The following is a 23,047-nucleotide window of genomic DNA, read 5'->3' on the forward strand; positions in this document are numbered from 1 at the left end:
GCCTCAAAGGCCTTTAACTCAGTGCTTCCCAACCTTCCCAATGCTGCCACCCTTTACTACAGTTACTCGTGTTGTGGTGACCCCCAACCATAAAATTATTTTCACTGCTACTACGTAACTGTAATTTTGCTACTGTTTCGAATATTGTAAACATGGGATATTTTCTGTCTTAGGCGACCTGTATAAAAGGGTTGTTCGACCACCCAATGTGGTTGCAACCCACAGGTTGAGAATCCCTGCTCTAATACTCTTGAAGTGTCAACACAGAATTAGCCTCAGAGCTCTGCAAGCGTAGAATCGGACCTTTTGCATTACTGAGAAGGAGCTAGATTTAGGACTTGATATTTTACCAATCTGTTTCCATACAGTGTTTTGGGGGGAGATCCCTACAACCACCATATGCACAATTCCTCCTTAACATGTTGATGCTCGGGTGAATTTAGGAATTGAAATTATAACCGCTAAACTGAGCTAAACTATGTATGTGCCTCGGACTCTAGAGCGATAAAGAGCAATAGAGGGCGTGGTAGTAGCCACAGTTCCTGTAAAAAATTGTATGCTTAAGGTCATGCGTGACTTGGCAGCAACAAGACTCATGTTTGGAAACCGCTAAAATCAAGGGGAAAGTGTGCCTCAGATAGAGGGGCGGAGTTCAAAGCAATCTCAATTTTACCGTGACTTGTTTAAGGCAAGAAAGCCGGGGCAGCGTGTCCTGGGTCTGAACAAGACGTTCCTTCCATCACACCAAAAAGATGCTGCGTTCCTCAAGTTACACGGGCCACGCTCAAGCTTCAACACCACTCAGCTTCTATTTACCAACCTTTCATCTTAAAAAAAAAAAAAAAAAATGAAAGGGGCAAAATAAAGACTGCACAGTACAGCACCACCGGCCACCCTCTCAGCACCCTCACCACGCATGCGCCCGGAGGCCTCTCCCGCCCCGCCCTCTCCCGCCACCAATCGCGTTTCCCGCCAGTCCCCGCCCCTTCCCGCCCGGATGTCCTTTTAGATCGAGCGGATGTTGTTGTGAGTCCGGGAGACACGTGAGGTTCTGCTACGTCATCAGCAGGCACGCGCGGGGAAACATGGCGGCGGCGGGCGTTGTGAGCGGGAAGGTGAGTAACGGCCCCGGCTGACGCGGCAGCTCCTGGCCCGGTGGCCTACGGCTGCTGGGCGGCCGCCGAGGGGGAAAGCGGGCCGCGTCGGCGTCAGGGCCGGCGGGTGTGTGACTGCGACAGGGCTGGGCGTGGTGTCAGCTGTTCCGCCCGGGTGCTGGGCGAGCCCCGCGCGTTAGACAGTTCCTGCTCCCAGGCCGCGCAGGCCTCGGAGCCGCTGTCCCGCTCTGCCCCGGAGCGCAGCACCGAGACTTTTCTTCCGATCACCCCCTCGGGGGACAGCTGAATCCGTGTGTCCCCCTCGGTGACTCCAGTTCTTCCGACGCCAGCCTTTTGTAAAAGCGTCAGGCGCCACCGTGGCTTGGCTAACCCGGAGCTCTGCAGCTGTGTTCTTAGAGCTCGGGGTCCTGCTAGCCCATGACCCAGCTGGTTGATGGCGTGAGCGGCGAGGTGCGTTTCCGCGGAGGGGACACTGACGGTTGACACCGTCCCAGGCTTGGCTTGGAAAGCATTTGTTAAAGCATTGATCTCCTAGACGTCTTCGGGGCGTTGCTGTGGGGGCGTCTGTCGTAGTGTTTTGGGGAGGCTTGGCAGTGACACCCTCCTGGTGGGTTGGGAGCTAGCATTAGGCGCGGAGGAGATTTTTATTTTCAATATATATTGCCCGTTTACATTCAGAGAGAGCGAGCGAGCTCTTCCATATACATCTAGAGTGATCTGCTTCATGACAAGCACCTGGCAGCGTTTCCCGGTGCAGTGTTATTTCGCAAACGTCTCTAACCGACTGGTAATGACTCAGAGAACACTAAGGACTGTTCACTTGTCGCAGACAGCTTCCTCTGTTCCTTCACTTTCAGCGGTCCTTGCTGCAGCTCAGCGCGGTTTTAAATTATTTAACCCACGTTTGGAGAACAGCAGATTAGGCCGAGGAATAACAAATGACGGCCTTACCTTCGCTGTTGATCTGAATTTGTGACCTTGGAAAACTGGATAACTAAGCCATCTCTGTTCCTTTTATCTGCAGAATGGAAGTGTTGCCAGGGGTCTGGTAGTCGAGTGCTTAGGAGTATACGGCAGCTGAACAAACAGGAATGTATATATGTACATGTTTTTGCACTTTCAAACAATAAATTGGACATCCTTTTAGGATTACTTATATCCTTGTCAGGTTTAGGGTTTTTGTATCTGAGGTGAATGCTAATCGTCTCAACTCATTACAAATTGATTCTCCTGTTGGTGTTTTCATTTGGACAGATCCAATATGGCACTTTCCTTGTTTGTTTTGAGAGAGGCTTTCTCTGTAGCACCTGCTGTTCAGGAAATCACTTTGTAGACCAGATTGGTTTCGAACTCGCGGAGATCCACTTGCCTCTGCCTCCTGAGTGCTGCTGGGATTAGAGGTGCGTCCCACCCGGCGCTTTCCAAGACATCTTTACAGTTGAAATTACACCTCTTTTCCAGTCTTCATTGATTCTGAAAGAACCCTTGATAAGCAGTTGGAAACATATGGTGCTCGCCACCAGCTGCAGCCATGTTACCATTCATTGACTTCTTAAAATTTAAGAATGGCTCTTATTTTGTAATTTTGCTTCATGACCTCATTTGAATGTCCATTCCCATCACTCCACTGGAACTGCCCTCCCACACCGAAGCACGCTCTTCTCTCATATACAAAACGTATGGAGCCTTCCCTTAGTAAGTTCTGTTGTGTCTTAATCATTCTGGTGTCTTCATTATTCTAGTTGCATATAAAGCAGACTTCAAGGCATTCTGTACTGGATTTTTATTTTTGTGTAGTAGGGGTGCAAAATTGTCTTTTACTTTATCAAAACAGGTGAGACTCCTTTACTTTCTTAACGAATCCAAACGGATTACCTTGGCCATAAAAAGACACATGCCTTCTGCTTTCTCTTAGCCATCTTTTTGTTCCGGCAGAGAGGATATGGTAGAAGTGAGTAGGTCAGTTATGAATCTCTTTCCTATCTCTTCCTGAGTTCAGCCTTGACTTTAGTTCAGAATTATAGTTGTGGATGTAAAAAGTCATAAAAGATTCAGTTGTGATAAAGGACAAGCCCTGTATCAAAGAGCAAATGCTAGGCTGCCAGCTCTAAACGCGTGTCTCAGTGGTGACATCTAGCATGTAGAATAACTGTATAACCCTGGTTTCCTTTGCTTTGAGGTCCTGGAAATGATGAGGGAGTTAACTGTTTTTATTCAGAGTAGGAGTGAAAGGTAATGGTTAAAAGCTTAGAGTGGAGGGCTGGAGAGAAGGCTCAGCGGTTAAGAGCACTGACTGCTCTTCCCGAGGACCCGGGTTCACATCCCAGTGCCCACATGGCAGCTCACAACTGTCTGAAAATCCAGTTCCAGGGGATCTGGCACCTTCACACCAATGCACATAAAATAAAGCTAAATAAACCATTAAAAAAAAAAGCTTAGAGTGGAGCCAAATTTGTTTCAGAAACTAACCACTTACTACTTCAGCCAAATTAATCTCCCTTGTCTGTAAAACAGTACCTACTTTATGTTAGGGTTTTGGGGATTAATGACTAAGTATATTGGAATGTGGCCTGACTCGCAGTAGATCCTGAGCAAGTGTTAACTCTTTGTCTCAGTTTCCGTGAAATTGGTTGGTTGGATAGAACTTATATTTTTGGTATGGGGTGAGCTTTATTTTCAGTTATCTCTTTCATCCTTTATTGTTTTAGAAATTGAAAAATACCATGTTTTAGAAGTCACAATGTTAACGCTGGGCAGTGGTGGCGCATGCCTTTAATCCCAGCACTTTGGAGTTCGAGGCCAGCCTGGTCTACAACAGTTAGTCCCAAGACAGACTCCAAAGCTACAGAGAAACTCTGTCTCGAAAAACCACACACACACACAAAATGACTATGTTGTCGTTTTGGTTGTGAGCCTCACCTTTAAGACAAGAGCCATCTGTGCAGGCCAAAAGGTCATAGACATTTGATGATGACTAATGGTGATTATGCCGTGGCTGTGGTTGAGATAGCCCCAATTGCTTAGGATCAAGCCTGGCTCAACTACTTGTAGTTGTGTGACTTAGGGAAAATTATTTAGCTTTCCTGTAGACGTTAGCTCGATTCAGGAAATAACCAGGCTAACTAAAAGATAAAGCAATTATATATTTAGTTATTATAAAGGAAAAACTCATGAAACAGGAACGAGAAGTCCAAGCTCAGCTGTGCTGCCTGGGAACCAGAGAGAGAGAGCACCTGGACCTATGCCCATTTTTTTCTCTGGGTCCCAGAAAGCCACACCCTAACTTGGTGCCACCACTTGAAGATAATTGGTTAACAAAGCTTCCCCATCACTTTCTTGTGCCCGTTACCCAGTTTCATAAAGTGGCATACATATACTTTCATCTTGGAGTTGTTGGTGGATTCAATGAGTTAGTGTTGCAGAAAGTCCACAGTAGTTCTTGGCATCTAGCATGTGCTCAATAAACATTAGCTGTTGTTTAAATATTGTTAAGAAACATCTTTCAGATTTTTTACAAGATTGTAAAGTTAGATTTGGTTTTGAATAGTTATTTATTCATGCTGACAATTTTCTGCAAAGAAATATAAGTCAGTACAAAAATATGAAAATAATATCCTTATGAAATAAAGGGAAAAGTATATAATGTTGGTAACTAAATGCTGTTATTTGGTTAAGCTTTAGTGAACTACTGTTTGGCCCTGTTTTCAGCCAAAGTGGAGAGAAATCTGTTCAACTGTAAGAATTTGGGACCTGTGTTAGGATAAAAGGTTCCTCCACCCCCACCAACAAACTGGTTTCTGGAGACCAGACCACATTGGTCTCCTGTGACTCTTACTGTGTAATTTAATTGTGCTTACGTAGTGTGCCTGTATCCTTTTGGATACAGGAAATCAAAGCAGGACAAACCGCAGACATCCTGTGATGCATGCCAGTGCACAATTCAGTAAATGTGGAGTGCCAGTATTGGGCATTGAGTTCTCAAATGATTGGTCAGTTTGTTTGTGTCTTAGTTAGGTTTCTATTGCTGTTATGAGATACCATGGCCAAAAACAACCTAGGAGGACAGAGCTTAGTTTATCTTACAGCTCCCAGGTCACAGTCCAGCACTACAGGAAGTCAGGGCAGGAACTGAAGCAGAGACCGTAGAACATTGCTTGCTTCTCTGGCTTGCTCAGCTTGCTTTTCCTATATGTCCTGGGTCCACCTGGGTAGCATCACGCACAATGGGCTGGGCCCTTCTGCATCAGTAATTAATCAAGAAAATACCTCACAGGCTTGTTTACAGAACAGTCTTGTCAGTTGAGGGTTTTCTCTTTTTGAGTGACTCTGCTTTTATCAACTTTTAGAAAAAAACAGCACCATGTGGATGGGTTCATTCTTGAATATATTGCATTTTTCTTGCAATTTTTGAAGGTGGGATTGAATTTGATCTACAGCCTTGATATAGTTCTTAGAAGTTAGCTTATCTGCCTTGCTGTGTATTTATAGAGGCACCTTTTAAAAAGGGGACCAAATAGGGTGGTGATATGTTCCTGTGGATACTGAGATAAGAGAAACACTGTAGCAACCATTCTGCTTCTGTTTCAACAGACACACACAGCTGAAGTAGTGGAATGAAAGAAATGAAAGAAAGTAACTTGGAAGTTTTGGGATCTCATATGTGGTGTTAAATGAGCAGTTGATGTGATGGTCCCCGGGAAAGACTCCACCTGCTCTCAGCATTCATTAGTTGCTTGTAGTTTTGGGTAGAGTGGAGACCTGCGAGCTTCCCTCCATCCACTTTAACATGTCTGTTGTTGTCCTTGTTCAGCTCATGTTTGGGCAGTCACGCTGGAGAGACTTGTTGAGTGTGTACTTTCTGACCCTCCTAGGAAACACAATCTCACACAGTCTTCCTGTACCCTCTTCAAAAATGATTCCCGAGACATAGGTGTGGGAGTGTTTTGTAGATGTATCCATGGGGACTGAGTTCCACATTATGCGTTTTGGTTGGTTGTAGTTTCTATAATGGTCTCTTGTCTGTTACAAAGAAAAGTTTCCTTGATGAGAGGTGAAGACTGCACTTAACAGCAGATATAAAGACAGATATAGATTGTTGGTAGGGATATGTCCATTTAATAAAATGACATTACTAGCCGTGGGTAGTTGGCTAGGTTTCCAGTACCAGGCATGGTTTCCCTTTTGCTGAATAATTTTTTTTTTTGAGGTGTGATCTGTTTTAGTTTAGGTGGGCTTGAACTTGCTTAGGTAGCTGAGGGTGTCTTTGAAGATTTGATTTCCCTATCTTTACATCCCAAATTCTGGAATTATAGGCACACCCCAAATTCTGGAATTATAGGCACACCCCAACAAACCATGTTTACTTGGTTCTGGGGACAGAATCCTTTGCTTTGTGTGTACTGGGCACTCTACCAGCACTGCAGCAAGAATATTCTTAGGATCTAGGAGATTTTCCTGGAGACTTTTATTTTCCTTAGATGAAATCGTATACTGTGATAGTTAACTAGGGCCTTATAGAAATATGCCCTTTACTTTTTTTATGATATTCTTTGTTTTAGCAAACATTTGAGTATCAGTTATTTGTTATGTTCGGTTCTTTGTATAAGGGTGATTAAACATAGATTTTGCTTTGTTTTATCTCCTTGGTTTATTGACCCATGATCTCATAGTACAAATGTCTTGAACTTACTATGGAGCCCAAGGCTAGCCTGCTTTCACCTCTCAGTACTGGAATTACTATTGTTTCTCACACTGGACTTTAGACTGTATTGTTTAAAAGTTTTTAGTCACATTTTCTTATTGTGTATACGGGGCATGATACAGCTTGTGTGTGTGTGTGGGGGGGTCAGATAACAATTGTCAGGAGTCACAACTTAAAGGAGTGGCTCTCTTCCACATGGGAGACCCTGGGATTGAACTGGTTGCCCTGCTTTTTGTGCTTTTCCTTTCTGTACTGTAATATGTATGTAATTGCTAATTTAACAGGAGCCATTCATTTTGAGTCATTTGGTAACTCCTCAGGTCAATAACTTATTTTTATTTCCCTTATGGCTGACTTTTCTACACTAATGTCCTTAGGAAGCCACAGACCTACCTTTCATTGAGAATTGCTGCACATTTGTTCCACAGTTGACCTCATTGGTTCACTCAATTTCCAGCTGTTCCTCAGTAAATAACCCCTCAGTGTCCCAGCTGTATCCCTGATTGCCTGTCACTCCAAAATTAAATCATAAAGTCCTATCATTTTGACTGTCCAGCCGCCCACCTTTCCTCATTTCTGCCATGGTTGACTTAGTTGATGCTGTTTCACATCTCTCCCCAGGGCTTGTTGATTCAGGATAAACTTCAGACTCCTAAGTTCCTCGCTGGAACTGGAGAAACAACTGAAAATGTCTCCTCATTCCAGAAACTGAAGTTCGGGCACTTGTGAATGAGACGAGGTGGAACGGGCAGTGGTAGAAGAGGCTGACGGGCTTGTGCTCTCTGGAGGATTGGCAGACACTGTTTGTGGAGAGGAGGGCTGATAGTGCTTGAGGAGGAATAGTCACACAGAAAAACACTAGCTTTCAGGGAACAGGTAGACTCAGGATAGGGGCAGGCGGAAAGATTGTGTCAGGAGGGGTAATGTCACCTTAGAGGTGACGGGTGGAGTCCCAAGGAATTTAGACTGTTGTGATGTAATCAGATGTATCAGATGAATTGTGGAGTTGTCTAATACACACCTCACACGGATAGTTAGAGGATGACTAGATGGAAGAGTGGACGCGAGCAAAGGCCTCCAGATAAGGTGAGGGGCCAGTGTCACAGAAAGGCTGGCAGATGATAGTATATGGAGTCAGACTGGTAGAAGGCTTTCCGGATGATGATGGGTCGGATGGCTGATGGAGTAGTTGGCAGTACATGGAGGGCAGCTTTATGTAGAGCATAACAGTTTAAGATGCATGTGACTATGGACGTGCACATAGCAATTAGGTGCTTAGATGTTTAGTTGTTGAGCGCAGCTCGTCGTGGTGGCTTTCCCTGGGGATACTTTCTGTAACTAAAAGCTTAAATTGTTTTCTGTAAGCCAAGTACCTTTTAAATAAACTAAATTTTTGAAGTCCTTTTTTTAAAAAATATTTATTTATTCACTTAGTATGTATACAATATTCTGTCTGCATGTATGCCTGCAGGCCAGAAGAGGGCACCAGACCTCATTACAGATGGTTGTGAGCCACCATTTGGTTGTGGGAATTGAACTCAGGACCTTTGGAAGAGCAGACAATGCTCTTAACCACTGAGCCATCTCTCCAGTCCTTGAAGTCCTTTTTTTAAAAAGTATTTTTTATGGTTTACTTAACTTTATTTTATGTGCATTGATGTAAAGGTTTCAGATCCCCTGCAACTGGATCCTCAGATAGTTAGTTGTGAGTTGCCATGTGGATGCTGGGAATTGAACCCGGGTCCTCTGGAAGAGCAGTCAGTGCTCTTAACCACTGAGCCTTCTCTCCAGCCCCTTGAAGTTCTTTTGATTATAGATTACGTTATAAAATTCACATAGTTGTTAAAGTGGCTGTTATGCAGTAGCTATGGAGTTTCCAGATTTGGAGAGATTAGGGCAAGAATTTTACCTTAATCTTACTAATGAGTATTTTAGTTGAATGCTTTTCATTTATCTTTAGTTTTTGAAAGTGGTTGGTGGCAATATAAATAGCTCAGTTTCACATCAGTATAGAAACTATAAAAGCCCGCCCGCTACTGTGCTGTGCATGTTCTCTTCAGCTTTGTTGGAGCATGGGTTTAAATTCAGTAATGCAAAAGTGCATCTATTTATGTCTGCCAAGTTGAATTTATCTGTGTTGTCTCGGTTTTGCTCTTTAAGTTTTACTTTTGTTGTTAGATTAAGGTCAGCAAATTTGTTATAAAACATTGCTATAGCCCCTTTTATTTATTTAATTATCATTGTCATTATCTTCCTCAACATATTGAAGCAGCAGCTGCTCGAAAACCAGACTTGGCCTTGAATTTGTTGACTAAGGATGACCTTGAACGCTACCCTTCTCTGCTTCAGCCTCCCAAGTGCAGGAATTATAGGCTCGTGATACAGTGCCTGGCTTCAGAGTTATTTTAATTATTTGTTTTAGTTCCGTTGCTATTACTGTTAGTGGAAAATCATTAGAAGTTTTATATATGCACTCATCTGCTTGGGCATCTAAACGAATACTCTAAATGTGCACATGCCATAGCACGTGTATGGATGGAGGCCAGAGGACAACTCTGGGCAGTCAGCTCTCTCCATCATGGTATCTGGGGCTCCAACTCAGGTTGTTGGAGCTTTTCTTTTGTTTTTTCAAGACTGGGTTTCTCTGTGAAGCCCTGGCTGTCTTGGAACTGGATATGTAGACCAGGCTGTACTTGAACTCAGTGATCTGCCTGCCTTTGCCTCCTGAATGCTAGAATTAAAGTTGTGCACTACCACTGCACAGCCAAAGCTAAGTGCTTTTATCTGCTGAGGTGTCTTACTAGCCCCACTTTAGCAAATATTTATTTTTTTTAGACACATTCTCACCATTTAGTCTTTCTGGCCTGGAACTCAAAAGATCTGCCTATCTCTGTATTCTGAGTCCTGGGATTAAAGAGATGTATTACTATGCCTGGTTATTATTTATTTTTTTAAATATCTGTTTTAGTTTTTATGTTTATGCATATGCCTAAATGAGTTTTTATGTACCACATTCATCAGGTGCTTGAGGCCAGAGAGTATCAGATCCCCTAAAACTGGAATTAACAGTTGGTTGTGAGTCCTTAATGTGGGTACTGGGAGTGAAACCTGGGTTCTTGAGTGCAGTAAGGGAAGAACTCCCAAGTGCCCTTTGACCTCCACACAAGTGCCATGGCTTGCATCCCTTCCAGTAGACACACTGCTGACCATCTTGCCCTCCTATTTTAAAAACTGTTTATTTTAGTTTACTTTTGTATATATGTGCATATGTGCAATTGTTTGTGGGTGCCCATGGAGGCTGGAGGAGGGTGTTGGATCCCCTCATGCTCAGTTATGAGCTGCCCAGTGTGGGTGTTGGGAACTGAACTCTGATTCTCTACAGGAGCACCAGGTGCTCTTGATCATAACTGAGAAATCTTTAGCCTTATTTTAGCAAAATTTTAAGAATTAATGAGAGTCTAGAAGAACTGAGATAATCTTTTTCTGATGTGGGAAACTATTTTTTTTTAAGTTTCTTTATACATTGTTTCTACCTTTGGAGCAGTCAGACTATTCTGAGTAGACTGTATCTTTTTAGTGATGTCAGAACCCTGCCTGTGGTACAGGCCCGTAATCTCAGCTGCTCAGGAAGCTGAGGCAGGAGTCAGCCCTGTGGGTCACCTGGGCTGTAGACAAGAATTGAAAGCCTGGTCATGTAGTGAGCCTCTGACTCCGGGAGGAAGGTGGAAAGGGCTGGGGATCTGGCTTATGGGCAGCACAGAACTTTATTTATAAGTGCTTGGTCGCCACACTGTGTGGGATCGTGGAATTCAATTTAGAGGTGGCAGGAAGATTTTTGAACATTGTAGCATGAATAATAAAAACCCAGAGACAGAAATTGGGGTTAAACCTGAAAACCAGAAAAGCAAAGCAGCTAAGCCACTGGAGAAGTGTTAACTTCTATTAAGGCTGTGTGACGGTAAACTAAGCAGACAGTCTCTCTCCTCTCATTTTATATCCCCTCTAGTGCTGGGATTAAGGGCACATGACTTCCTAGTACTGGGATTACAGGTGTAGGCCATCACCACTTAGATTTATTTCTGTGTTCTCTTGTGTAGCCCAGGGTGGCTTTGAACTCACAGAGATCCATCTGACTCTGTCTCCCAAATCCTGGAATCACCATTGCTTGACCTCTAGTATCTAGTAGCTTTAGTTTTGCTACTAGATCTTCAGGCAAGATTTATTTTTCAAAATACAAATAATATACCATTACAGAACATGGAATGACTAAAAACCCAGAGTCAAATATGAGGATCTGTAGGGATGGCTCAGTGGTTAATGAGTGCATATTGCTCTTCAAGAGGACCCGAGTTCAGTTCTGCACCCAAGGGCAGCTCACAGCTGGCTGTAACCCCAGCTCCAGGTTATCACAGGTTCTTTGCTGGACTCCTCAGGCTATTTGCTTATATATAATTTAAAAAAATCAAATGTGTAACGAGTCCGATATTTCCTGCAGTGCTTGTGGATGTTGCTTTATGAGATTCTGAACAGTGCGTGCACTTTGTGGCTGTTGCTTTATGTGATTCTGAACAGTGCGTGCACTTTGTACTGCACATGCAGTCACGCCAAGCTGTGCCAGTGAACTCTGCCAGAAACACTTGCACGTTAGAATTGCACTGCTTTACTGTCGCTCCAGTTTGCTGCTTTTTACAGAAGCAAAATAGCTTAATGAGGTAAATGAAGACAGCATTTTCCTATCATTCTTTAGTGTATCTCGAATGGTATTGTGTTAGATAATTGATATTTGAGTTGAGGACAAGTTTCATAAACAATTGTTGAGTGAATTTTGTCTTGGGATTAGGACAGAATTTCTAACAGTATCTGAAATGTCCTAAAACATACTTCATTGGATCTATTCAAAGCGTAATATAAACAAAAGGGAATTCTAGGAGTTTGGTTATAGACTTTCTGGGGTAGGAGCTGGGGTGATGGTTCAGCAGTTAAGAGCACTTGATGTTCTTTTGGTGTAGTGTGCATGTGATTTCAAGGACAGTTGCCAAATAGTTTGTGCCTTCAGTTTGTGTATAGAATGAAGTTGGAGATAGTAGTATCTTTTATGACTGCTTGGGGTTGACTGTGGGAATGTGAGATCAGAATACTTAGAAAACAAAGTACTTTTTAATTAAAACTGCGATCACCTTGTTTTTTATGTAAAATGAATGTGTACTGAAAACAAATAATTTTTTTCCTGTGCTGTCTTATCAAATATGGATGTTCTTTATAATGATGGGAAATGGATACCCTGGAGATGTCCAGGTTTAAAGGGAGCCGGGTGGTGGTGCATGCCTTTAATCCCAGCACTCGGGAAGCAGAAGCAGCAGGCGCATCTCTGAGTTTGAGGCCAACCTGCTCTACAAGAACTAGTTCCAGGACAGGCTCCAAAGCTACAGAGAAACCCTGTCTTGAAAAAAAGAAAAACAAAACAAACCCCACTGTGTAGAATTTGCATGTAATCTGTGCATATCTTCTATTCATTATTATAATATCTCTACAATAGAATTACAGCTATGCTATGTTGTTTATGGGCTAGTAAGGAAAATGTCTAATAATACAGATGCATCTTCCTTGTTTTAAATATTTTTTAATCTTACTGAGTTTAGACTGGTTGAGTTTAGAGAATGTCGAATCCAGAGATGGGGGCTTCATAAAATTTATAGCTGATGCAAATCAGTTACTTCATTTTATTTGCCCTTTAGGTCAGACTTAACTAATTTCTAGAAGTTAAAGTTATACCTTTGAAATTAGAAGATTAAACATGACTGTCTTCTCCAGATAGTATAAATATAGTTTAGAATTTTGGGTTTTGGGGCATGTAGTTTTTCTCTCAAGAAAGCACCGCAGAGGAACTAGGCATTCTGGTGTGTACGCGTGGTCGCAGCACTTGGGAGGTGAAGGCAGCTTATCATGGAATGTCTTTATTTTCTCCATCTGCAGTGATTTAAAGGCATCTGTGATCTCTTAAAGTCTGTAGCCCATCTGCGCGGGCTCTTCTGGCTTTTAGAGTCTCTTGAGAAGTGAAGCCTAATTCTAATAGGTCTGCCTTTAATATTCTTTCTTTGTTCTGTCCATTTAGTATTCTGATTATTATGGACTGAGGGGGCTTTGTGTTCTGATTCGGTCTATTCGGTGTTCTGTATGCTTCTTGTACCTTGATAGGAATCTTTCTTTAAGTTAGGGAAATTTTCTTTTATGAAATGTTTTCTGTGCTTTTGACCTAGGTCTCCCCCCATTTCTATTATTTTTAGATTTGGTCTTTTCATAGTGTCTAGATTTCCTGCATGTTTTGTGCCTGAAGTTTTTGTAAATTTAACATTTTCTTTGAGTGACCTGTTTTTCTATTGTGTTTTCAGTGCCTAAGACTCTGTCTTTCATCTCTTGTATTCTTTTGGTGAGGCTTGCCTTTGTGGTCCCTGTTCAAGTTCCTAAATTTTTCATTTCCAGATTTCCCTCAGTTAGGTTTTCTTTATTAGTTCTGTTTCCACACTCAGGTCTTGAACTGTTTTATTCATTTCTTTCCACTGTTTGTTTTCATAGTTTTTTTTTTAAAGGGATTTATTTCCTCTTTAAAGACCTCTATCACATTCATAAAGTCTGTCTTAAGGTCTTTTTCTTGTGCTTCCGCCATGTTGAAACACTCAGGACCTGCTATGGTAGGATTGCTGGTCTCTATTAGAGACAGAGAGTCCTGGCTGTCATTGATCTTTCTTTTCTTTCTTTTTTTTTAATTCTTTTTTTTTTATTGAGAAAAGGAAAAAAAAACAAGTTTCCACCTCCTCCCAACCTCCCATTTCCCTCCCCCTCCTTCCACCCTTCCCCCCTCCTCCCACCCTTCTCCCCCTCCCTCTCCAGTCCAATGGGCAGTCAGGGTTCCCTGCCCAGTGGTAAGTCCTAGGTCCTCCACCCTCCATCCATATTTAGGAAGGTGAACATCCAAACTGGCTAGGCTCCCACAAAGTCTTTTTTTTTTTTTAAACTGGTGTATACATTTCTGGGGTTGGGAAGACTATAGTTATAGGTGCTGATATCGGTCTTGTCTTTGTTGGTTCTTAAGAGTGTGGTGACTGTGTTGGCCTGGTGGGGAATTCTTCTGGGGTCCTGATGTGTGTGACCACTGGGGGTTCCAGGTGAAACGTGTTTCTGGGTATTGGAGGCTGACACTCAGGAGGGGGTAGACTAGGGTGATGCTGAGGGTCCACGGAGGGAGGGAAGCAGGTGTTCCACCAGGATCTGCTTAGTTCCCTGGGAATGGGGTCTGCTGCAGAGCCAGGGTGAGGCTGGAAGATTGGATTTGGAGGAGTGGAGGGAAAGGTGAGGTCTGCAGTTAGCCTACTTGCTTCCCTGCTCAGAATGGCCTGTGGGTTTTCAGGGAGTCCAGGGAGTGCCTGCTGAAGTTGGGGGCTGGTACAAAGCTGTGGGTGTCTGGCGGTGGGTTGGAGAAGATCTGTGTGATCCACTGGAGATGGGGGCAAGGGTTAAATCTGGAAGTACTCTTTCAAATTCCCATACTGTTCCCTGTAATTCTAAGTGTTTTATAAACGTACCAACATGATCTTTTATAAGAATATGGTACTGTAGGAATACATAGAAAGTACCTGTTCCTTATATTTCATTGCTCATTCTTTTGAATATTTTCATATGGATTTTCAGTTTGAACTCAATGTTTACCTTAAAATATTGGTGTTATTAGTCTTGTGTGGCTGGAAATTGAACCCAGGGCTTTGTACCTGCTAGACAAGCATTGTATCAGTGATGGTTGGTTACCCCAGCTCCAGACTACAGAATTTGTATGTTAGCCACACAGCAGTTAGTTCAGCATCACTATTATGAGACAAATAAGTGTGTGATTTTTTTTTTACCAGTTTGAAAAACAAATACTCATGTTGTTGACGCAAATTCCCTTCTAATTTATCAAAGTCTGTATTGTGCGTTTTAAATGCGGGTTGACCATTCCTAATGTGAAAATCCAGAATCTGAAGTGTCTCCAAATCTAAAATGTTTTCAGTGCTGAGGTGATGCTTTAAGTAGAAAGTTATATACCTTGACTTCACTGTTTGGCCGCAGTCAAGATATAGGCACTCCAAACCTATGAAGTCACCTTCAGACTGTGTTTAAGGCATATGTATATAAAACACAAATGAATACACGAGTATTCATGAATCTGAAATACTTCTTGTCCCAGTCAACCTGTGATATTTTGTATATGAGGTAAACGGATTTTGCACAGATACTATAAGAAAACAGTGTGGGGACTAGAGAGGTGACTCAGTACTCTTCTGGAGGACTTGGGTTCAATTCCCAGCATGCATATGGCTTACAGTTGTCCATAACCCAAGTTCCAGGCGGTCTGATGTTACCTTGTGTCCTTCACAGGCACCACTGTGCAAATGGTACACAGATACACATGTAAGCAAAACACTCATAAATATAAAAAATTTAAAAAGCGGAAAAGAAAAGAAAATATCTGTTATTTTTAAGAAATGTTGAGATAAGAAGTGTGACTAGAGCTGGGGCTCATTTAGTGAAGTTCTCGTCATGTGAGCGTGAGTTCAGATCTCTAGTACCCGAGTGAGATGAACCCGTGCTGGAGAGCAGCGCCTCAGTTCTGAGGAGGGAGACGTGTGCGTGTACACACACACACACACACACACACACACACACACACACACACACACACACAAATGAAAGGGGAAAAAGTGTAATTATAATCTTGTTTTTGCTGTTCCAGATTATATATGAACAAGAAGGGGTATATATTCACTCATCTTGTGGAAAGGCCAATGACCAAGACAGCTTAATTTCAGGAATATTACGTGTTTTAGAAAAGGTAAGTTTCTCATTAATGACTTGTTTAGTAATAATTTATGATAGTGGTTCTCATTGGTGCTTTGAAGCAGAGTCTGAACCTCATATGTAAGACACTGTGTTTGAACAATGGTTGTAAATTTAATATAGAAATAACATTAGAAACAAAATACCTTAGGTATACCAATGAAAGTCATGACATATTTAAATATGTATGTAAAGGTGTACATGTTGGTGCATGCCTTTAATCCCAACCCAGCACTTGGGAGGCAGAGCAGGTGGATCTTAATGGTTTGAGGACTAGCTTGTCTATATAGCATGTTCCAAGACAGCCAGGACACCAGAGAGATTCTATCTGACCAAAAAAGGGGGAATATATAGACATTATAATAATACAAACTTTTTTCATATTGAAAATAATTAGATTTAAATTTTCATAACAATTGTTAAATAATGGTAACGTCAGAATGTGTAAAATACTAATTTTTTAAATATTTATTTATTATTTATTATGTATACAATAGTCTATCTGTGTGTATGCCGAAGGCCAGAAGAGGGCACCAGAACTTATTACAGATGGTTGTGAGCCACCATGTGGTTGCTGGGAATTGAACTCAGGACCTTTGGAAGAGCAGGCAATGCTCTTAACCACTGAGCCATCTCTCCAGCCCTAAAATACTAATGTTTAGTTAGTATTTTACACATTGTGTAATTTAAAATTTTATTTTGCATTTAGAAATAAAAAATGGATCAATATCAAGGTTTATTGGGGTACCAGCCCCCTAAACCTCTCAGGATCCAGAAGGAACACTATACCAAGCACAGGAACTTGCTAACGGGATCTGAGGGTAAAAGGAATGAATCGGCTCACACATATCTTCTTGTCATGTTCCATTTAGTCTTCCAGCATTCTCTCGATCCCACGGGTTTCCAGCTTATATACCCACACAGGCACAATTAGCAATTCTCTGGCAATAGCAAGGATACCAGACTTGTATTTTTCAGGGCCAACAAGACAGATAAGGCTGACAAAGTGGATGCCTATTATCTTATGTCTCGGGGGGAGGGCATATCTGAAAAGGGTAAAGAGAGGAAGGGGCTGTGATTTCTAAGAGGGGGAGAAGGGAGTTTGTGTGTTAACTATGTCTGTGTGGTTTGTTAAGCTTGAAGCTTGTAATAACGTAGAAAAAAGAGGAAGAAAACGCAGCAGCACTGTGCACTCTGAGCACTTTCTTCCGTTTCCTACGTGACTGGGAACGCAGCGTCATGCTAGCCATGGCAGCCAGCATAAGCTGTGGAAGGAAAACGGGTGGCATTTGATCTGCATTAGTATTTTTGTCAAATGTTAGCTGATTAAAGGGAACCTCTCAGCTCTCCCCATTCAAAGGCAAGAACTACAGCTATGTGGTAAGATCTGGAGTCGGGCAATTCCAGCCTCTGGGCCAAGTGGTGGCTTTGTTCCCGCTGACCCCTAAGTGGGAAGAATTTTCTTTCTCTGGGGCCTTTTCGAGGATACAAGGCTCCTAGCATATATTCTCTATTTCAAGATTATACAGCCAAATGAAAAGACATCCTTCTGATTTCTCACATTATATGTCCCCAGTACATAGGAAAGTATTTATGACACACACACACACACACACACACACACACACACACACACACACACACTGAGAGGCTAGGGAAAGAATGCAATTAGCACGTTTAAAATTACAGGTAGAAGCAACAGATACTCTGGAGTCTGTATTTCTTACAGACCTTGGAAGGCAAGTTTCCTCCAGCGGAAGTTAATTCTGGTGGGTTGACATCTACAATATTAATTGCTACTTCTGTAATAAATGATAAAGGCTCTCAGGTAGATTAAGAACATAATATGTTGATAAATTCTAAATATAATTCATGGTGTCTTTCTTCAGGATGCTCAAGTTATATTGATGAATTCTTGTTGTTTTTTTTTTTTATGTAGGATGCTGAAGTAATAGTGGACTGGAGACCATTGGATGATGCATTAGATTCTTCTAGTATTCTGTATGCTGGAAAGGTATTTAAAAAATATGACTGAGAGATTGCTGTATGTTTTCTTTTTGTGTGTATATATAGGAATGTAGGCATGCATGTCTTGTTTGCTACCCTGCTCTAATGCCCTCCTCCATCCCCCTCTCCACTTTGTGGTTTCCCTTTTCCTTCTCTGCAGTAGTCCCTGTGTGCCAGTCATGTCTTTTCTGTGTATCAGTCACATGAATTTTTCCCCTCTTCTCCATCCCTTCAGGTCCCCTGCCCTCATCTCTTCTTTAGTCACACACATAATTGACTATGTAGATCAAACTGGTCTTGAACTTGCATAGTCCTTCTGTTTCTGCCTCTCAAGTGCTGGCATCACAGGCTTCTTGCCACCACACCCCACATAAAAATAATCTTTATTTTTATTTGTGTATAATCTGTTTGCTCTGAATGGTTTCTCTTGTTAGCTCTGTTTCACTTGGATGCCATCTTTTTTTTAGACACTTATTTTGGTATTTGGAGGGTTTTGTACTGTAAGGCTCATATTTAATAGCAGATGTTTTCTTTCATTATGGCTAGGCCTGCTACTAGTGGGATTCTTCTCTGTGGATGACTAATCTGTTCTCAGGTGGGAACCCCTGCTATCAAGTTCTCATTATTTTTCTAGTTCATTTTTTCAGAATAGAGTTATAGATCCCTGCCCAGAAAGGTCAGGCCGGGATATTAGTGTTGGGACAACTCAGCTGAAGAAGAGACCTGGGAGTGTTGGAATCTTCATTATCTACATGGACTTCAGCTACACCCTTGTTTTCATCCGTGCACTTGCTTTCTCACAGCTCATAGACGTTCTGTTTTACATCTTCTAATGAATAGAGCTTTATCTATAGGACTGGTAAGATAGCTCAGTAGGTAAGGGTGCTTGCTGACAAGCCTGATGACCTGAGTTTGATCTCCTGAGCCCTACATGTAGAAAAGAGAACTGGCTTCCAAAAGTTGTTGTCTAGTCTCCTTATGTGCACAGTGTCTGTGCATAACAGTCATGGCACACACACACAGAGTCTGAAAAATAAATATGAAACAACTAGAACCTTTAGTCTTCTGGAGTTCTGTTAATTTTCCTACTTATAAAAACTTAAATATTTATTTTTATGTGAGTGTGTGTGTGTATAAGAGTGTACCTGCTTATCTGTATGTGTACTACATGTGTGCAGTGGCTGTAGGCCACAGAGGGTGTGGTTACAGGTGGTTGGTAACTGCCCAAGGTGGATGCTGAACCTGGGTCTTCTGTAAGAGTAGTACAAGCCATCTCTCCACCAGCTTTCTATTTTTAGCTTAGACTTTATTGTAATTTCTCTAATTTTTTTAAAACATGATCTGCCATTTCTGAGCCTATTTGTAGGGAAGGTGGACACTGAGAGAGGTGGGGGTGATAAGACTCTGAGGGTCTTAGCTTTCCTTGTCACCAGGCTGTGGTTGTAGAAATGGCAGCAAGGGAAATGAGATTGTTGGTGTTATTGTCGTTGGATGAACAAAAGTGCTTTCTGAACTGGGCTTGGTAGTGTGCCTATAATAGGGGGGAGGATGAATCTCTTGAGTTCAAGGCCATAGGAAAAGAAAACTAAAATAAAAGCCAACTAAGCAAAGCTCCAAGGTAGCTCTCTGAAAATGGCCTTTGAGGTAGAACCTGAAAGAAGAAAATTATTCTGCTTTCCAGTTGCATTTTCAGATGGTCTTCTTTTCAGTTGCCTGCTGTTAATGTCTGTTTTCTTGTGATTTGTGGTTTCATCCTGCTCCTACTATCTTCCTTTTCCTTTAACAAAAATTACAATGGAAATGAGATACATGAGTCTTCAACACAGAGTTGTTTTACTGCTTCAGAACCGTTTCTTTCCTCGTGCCTGGTTAGTGTATCTTCTAGACTTTAATCTGTGTTTCTTACGCTAGAACACTTACCTGTGTTAATTTGTATGCTTCATTGTTCTTTTATACAGTTTTGTAACTTTCTGATTGTATTTATTTTATGTGTTGAACAAATACCCCTGGGGACAAACATAAACCTGCTCTTAGGTAATGGCACTTTGTGGGAACATCATAGGATATATCGACACAAACCTAGATGATGCACGTCATCCACCTGATGTGACAACACTGTATGTATAATATCGAGGCTGGTGTGACACAATGTAGTGCTGTATAGTATAATAAAGTATCCTCTAATGACAAAGACATAAATACGTAAGCAATGTACATAATAGCTGTTTTCATTATCACAGATATATTGCCCGTAGTTTGTTGTGCTGTGCTTTGTGTGACTGCTGTATGTGCTAAGTTTATTTACACTGGCATTATCACATGCGTCAGAGTAGTGCTTTGTGCCACAGCACTAGAGTGCTGCTAAGCTGTGCTTAAGTCATTTTTCAGTTCCATTCTAATCATATAGAGTCATTGTCATATATATGGAAGTTGTTTACTCAAATCATTACATGATGCTTGACTATAAATTATAAGTAAATTTGAGTATGTATCAACCTTTAAGATCTAGCCTAGTATTTGTCTGCCCTTTAATTACTTACTCTCTCTTTGATGTATACTTTAATTTTTAAAAATTCAACTAAACTGCCCTCCTGCAGTCAGAACTAGGAAATACTATTGCCAACAGTGTAAGACTGTCTATTTTCTCAAACTTTTTAAATATTTAATACTCTTAAAAATAAGGCAAAATAAAATCTTATTTTTTTTAACTTTTCCTTATTTCTATTGGAAATTGTTTTATCTTAGTGAATTTTTTGCTCTTTTATTTATATGGGTGTTTTGCTGACATTTGTTTGTGTACCACACGTATACCTGACGCCCAGGCAGTTTAGGAGAGGATTGGTTCACTCGGGAATTGGAGGTAACAGATGGGTGAACTGACATGAAGATTCTGGAAATTGAACTCTGGCCCTGTGAAAGAACAAGTGCTCTTAATCAATGGGGCGTCTCTCTAGTCTTTGACTTCCTTATTCATGCCATGCATTTCTTAGTTTTTTACATTTTTTTTTGTGTGTGTATGTGTCTGTCTCTGTGTGTCTGTGTGTGTCTCTCTACATGCATGTTCATGTGGAGGTCAGAGGACAGCCTGTGGGAGGGAGGGAGTTCTGTTCTTTTACCATACGCATTCCAGGAACTGAACTCAAATTGCCAGCCTTGGCAGCAAAAGCCTTTACAACTCTTGCATCTCACCAGCTTCCTTTGTTTGCTTTCTCTTTGTTTACGTGGAGTTGGTAGGAGTTGTTTTGTAGTCTGGAAATCGGATACGTTTTGCTTTCTTTTCTCTTTTTGTAAGATGACTGCCATATTTTTAGATACCACAACTCTATGCAAAATGGCACAATGAGGAATTGAGATGAAACTTACCATGGAAACCAAATCTTGTGGAAGCCCTGAGTTGTCTTCTGTACATAACTGACTGGCAACCCTAACTGCAGAGGGTGATACAGATGAGCAAGGGGGAACTGGTACTCATGCTGTTTGCCACAGACAGATTCCGACGTCATTCACGGGGGCTCAGATGTTATGCACTGGCATGCACTAGCTTTAGACTTAAAATATTTATGTTATTGTTTCAGGACTCCAGTTCAGTTGTAGAGTGGACCCAGGCCCCCAAAGAAAGAACTCATCGAGGATCAGAACTCCAGAGCAGTTATGAAGCAGAGTGGGACATGGTTAATACAGTGTCATTTAAAAAGAAGCCACATACCAATGGAGGTATGAATGAAATCTTTGCAGTCTTAAATTGAACAAAGTGCAAAGAAATGCTTCAATGTTCCTCAGTAAGGAAGAATGATTTTACACTTCACTATGTATGAATAACTAATTTTGTCCTGTTTTTATTTTTTTGTTATTGCTGTGAGTTCAAAAGAGGATTTAATGATACTTGTCCTGTTTTTTTTTAGTTACTAATAGCAAAATAAACACTTAAAAAAATTAACTCTGTTAAACTCTGTGTGGTAAGTGCATACCTGAGCTCAGCCCTGGGAGGGTGAAACCGGAGGATCCTGAGCTCAAGGGCAGCCTGTCTCCATCCGTTAGTTCCAGGCCAGCCTGGCCAGTACAGCAAGACCCTGTCTCAAAAACAAGAACTCCACACATGCTTTTCTTGATCTAGTATTTTATCTTGAAACACCAGGGGGAGATGGAGTATCTTGCTAAACTTTACTATGCTGACTTCAGTGCTTATTCTGATTTTCATAGCTGATTTCAGTCTCTTGTATATGTTTAGTTACTATTTCCCTTTGTGTTGTAAGAGGTTGCTTGTTCATATCTCGGCTGCCCATACTCCTGAAATAACCACACAGAAACTGTATTAATTAAATCACTGCTTGGCCTATTATCTCTAGCTTCTTCTTCTTTTTTTTTAAATAGTTATTTATTTATTATGTATACAATATTCTGTGTGTATGTCTGCAGGCCAGAAGAGGGCACCAGACCTCATTACAGATGGTTGTGAGCCACCATGTGGTTGCTGGGAATTGAACTCAGGACCTTTGGAAGAGCAGGCAATGCTCTTAACCACTGAGCCATCTCTCCAGCCCCCTATCTCTAGCTTCTTATTGGCTAAGTCTTACATATTAATTTAACCTATCTCCATTAATTTCTGTATCACCACGTGGCTGTGCTTACTTGCAAAGTTTCAACATGGCTTCTCTCTGACTCTGCCTCCTTTCTCCCAGCATTCAGTTTAGTTTTCCCTGCCTATCTCTATTCTACTGTCATGGGCTCAGACAGTTTATTAACCAATGGTATTCACAGCATACAGAGAGGAATCCCACATCACCTTTGTATATTTAAATCTATATCTACTATATGGTAACTATAGAAAGAGTCAAGATAACAGTTTGATATTATACATGCTAGTCCACATCAGAAAAATAGCATATATTCCATAAATTCATGTATTTATACTGAATATGATCTAACTAGCTCATATGTGTTATGGTCAATTTGTTTGTGATTGCTTGTTAAGAAGTTGAGTATATAGTTAAAATGTTAGGTATTTTTGGTTTTGTAGTATTGATCTCTTTGTGGTTTGTAATGAAAAGAATATTTTCTTTTTTAATGATTTTGGCCTCAATTTAAAAATCCATCTTTCTTCACTCAAGAGGATAGCAGTATTTTTGGAGCATGTTTTGTTTACATTTATACACCATTATTTTTAATTAAAGTTGATTTTAATGTGTAACCTGTGGAATCACTCTCATATACAGAAGTTACACTTCATACTTAATTGTAAGAAACAGTTGCAGTGGAGCAGTAAATAGAATCTCATAGCTTTGCTACTAGATCATACAGGCATGGACTTTTGGGGTAGGGGAGGCAAGGGAAGACATTTAGGCGTTCAGTTTTATTT

At 41.3% G+C, this 23,047-nt stretch overlaps 1 protein-coding gene across 1 annotated transcript in view; it reads left to right on the top strand.

The window, feature by feature from the left end:
* Positions 1-1,040: 1,040 nt before the first annotated feature.
* Tbc1d15 (TBC1 domain family member 15) overlaps positions 1,041-23,047 on the top strand; it is a 58,114-nt gene continuing 36,107 nt past the window's right edge. The window contains exons 1-4 of the mRNA XM_005358055.2: positions 1,041-1,115; positions 15,581-15,679; positions 17,624-17,698; positions 21,267-21,405. Coding sequence (XP_005358112.1) covers positions 1,086-1,115; positions 15,581-15,679; positions 17,624-17,698; positions 21,267-21,405 — 343 coding nt within the window. The 5' untranslated portion in view covers positions 1,041-1,085. The remainder of the gene's footprint in view (positions 1,116-15,580; positions 15,680-17,623; positions 17,699-21,266; positions 21,406-23,047) is intronic.

The sequence above is a fragment of the Microtus ochrogaster genome, chromosome 24 (assembly GCF_000317375.1).
Source record: "Microtus ochrogaster isolate Prairie Vole_2 chromosome 24, MicOch1.0, whole genome shotgun sequence".
Lineage (NCBI taxonomy): Eukaryota > Metazoa > Chordata > Mammalia > Rodentia > Cricetidae > Microtus > Microtus ochrogaster.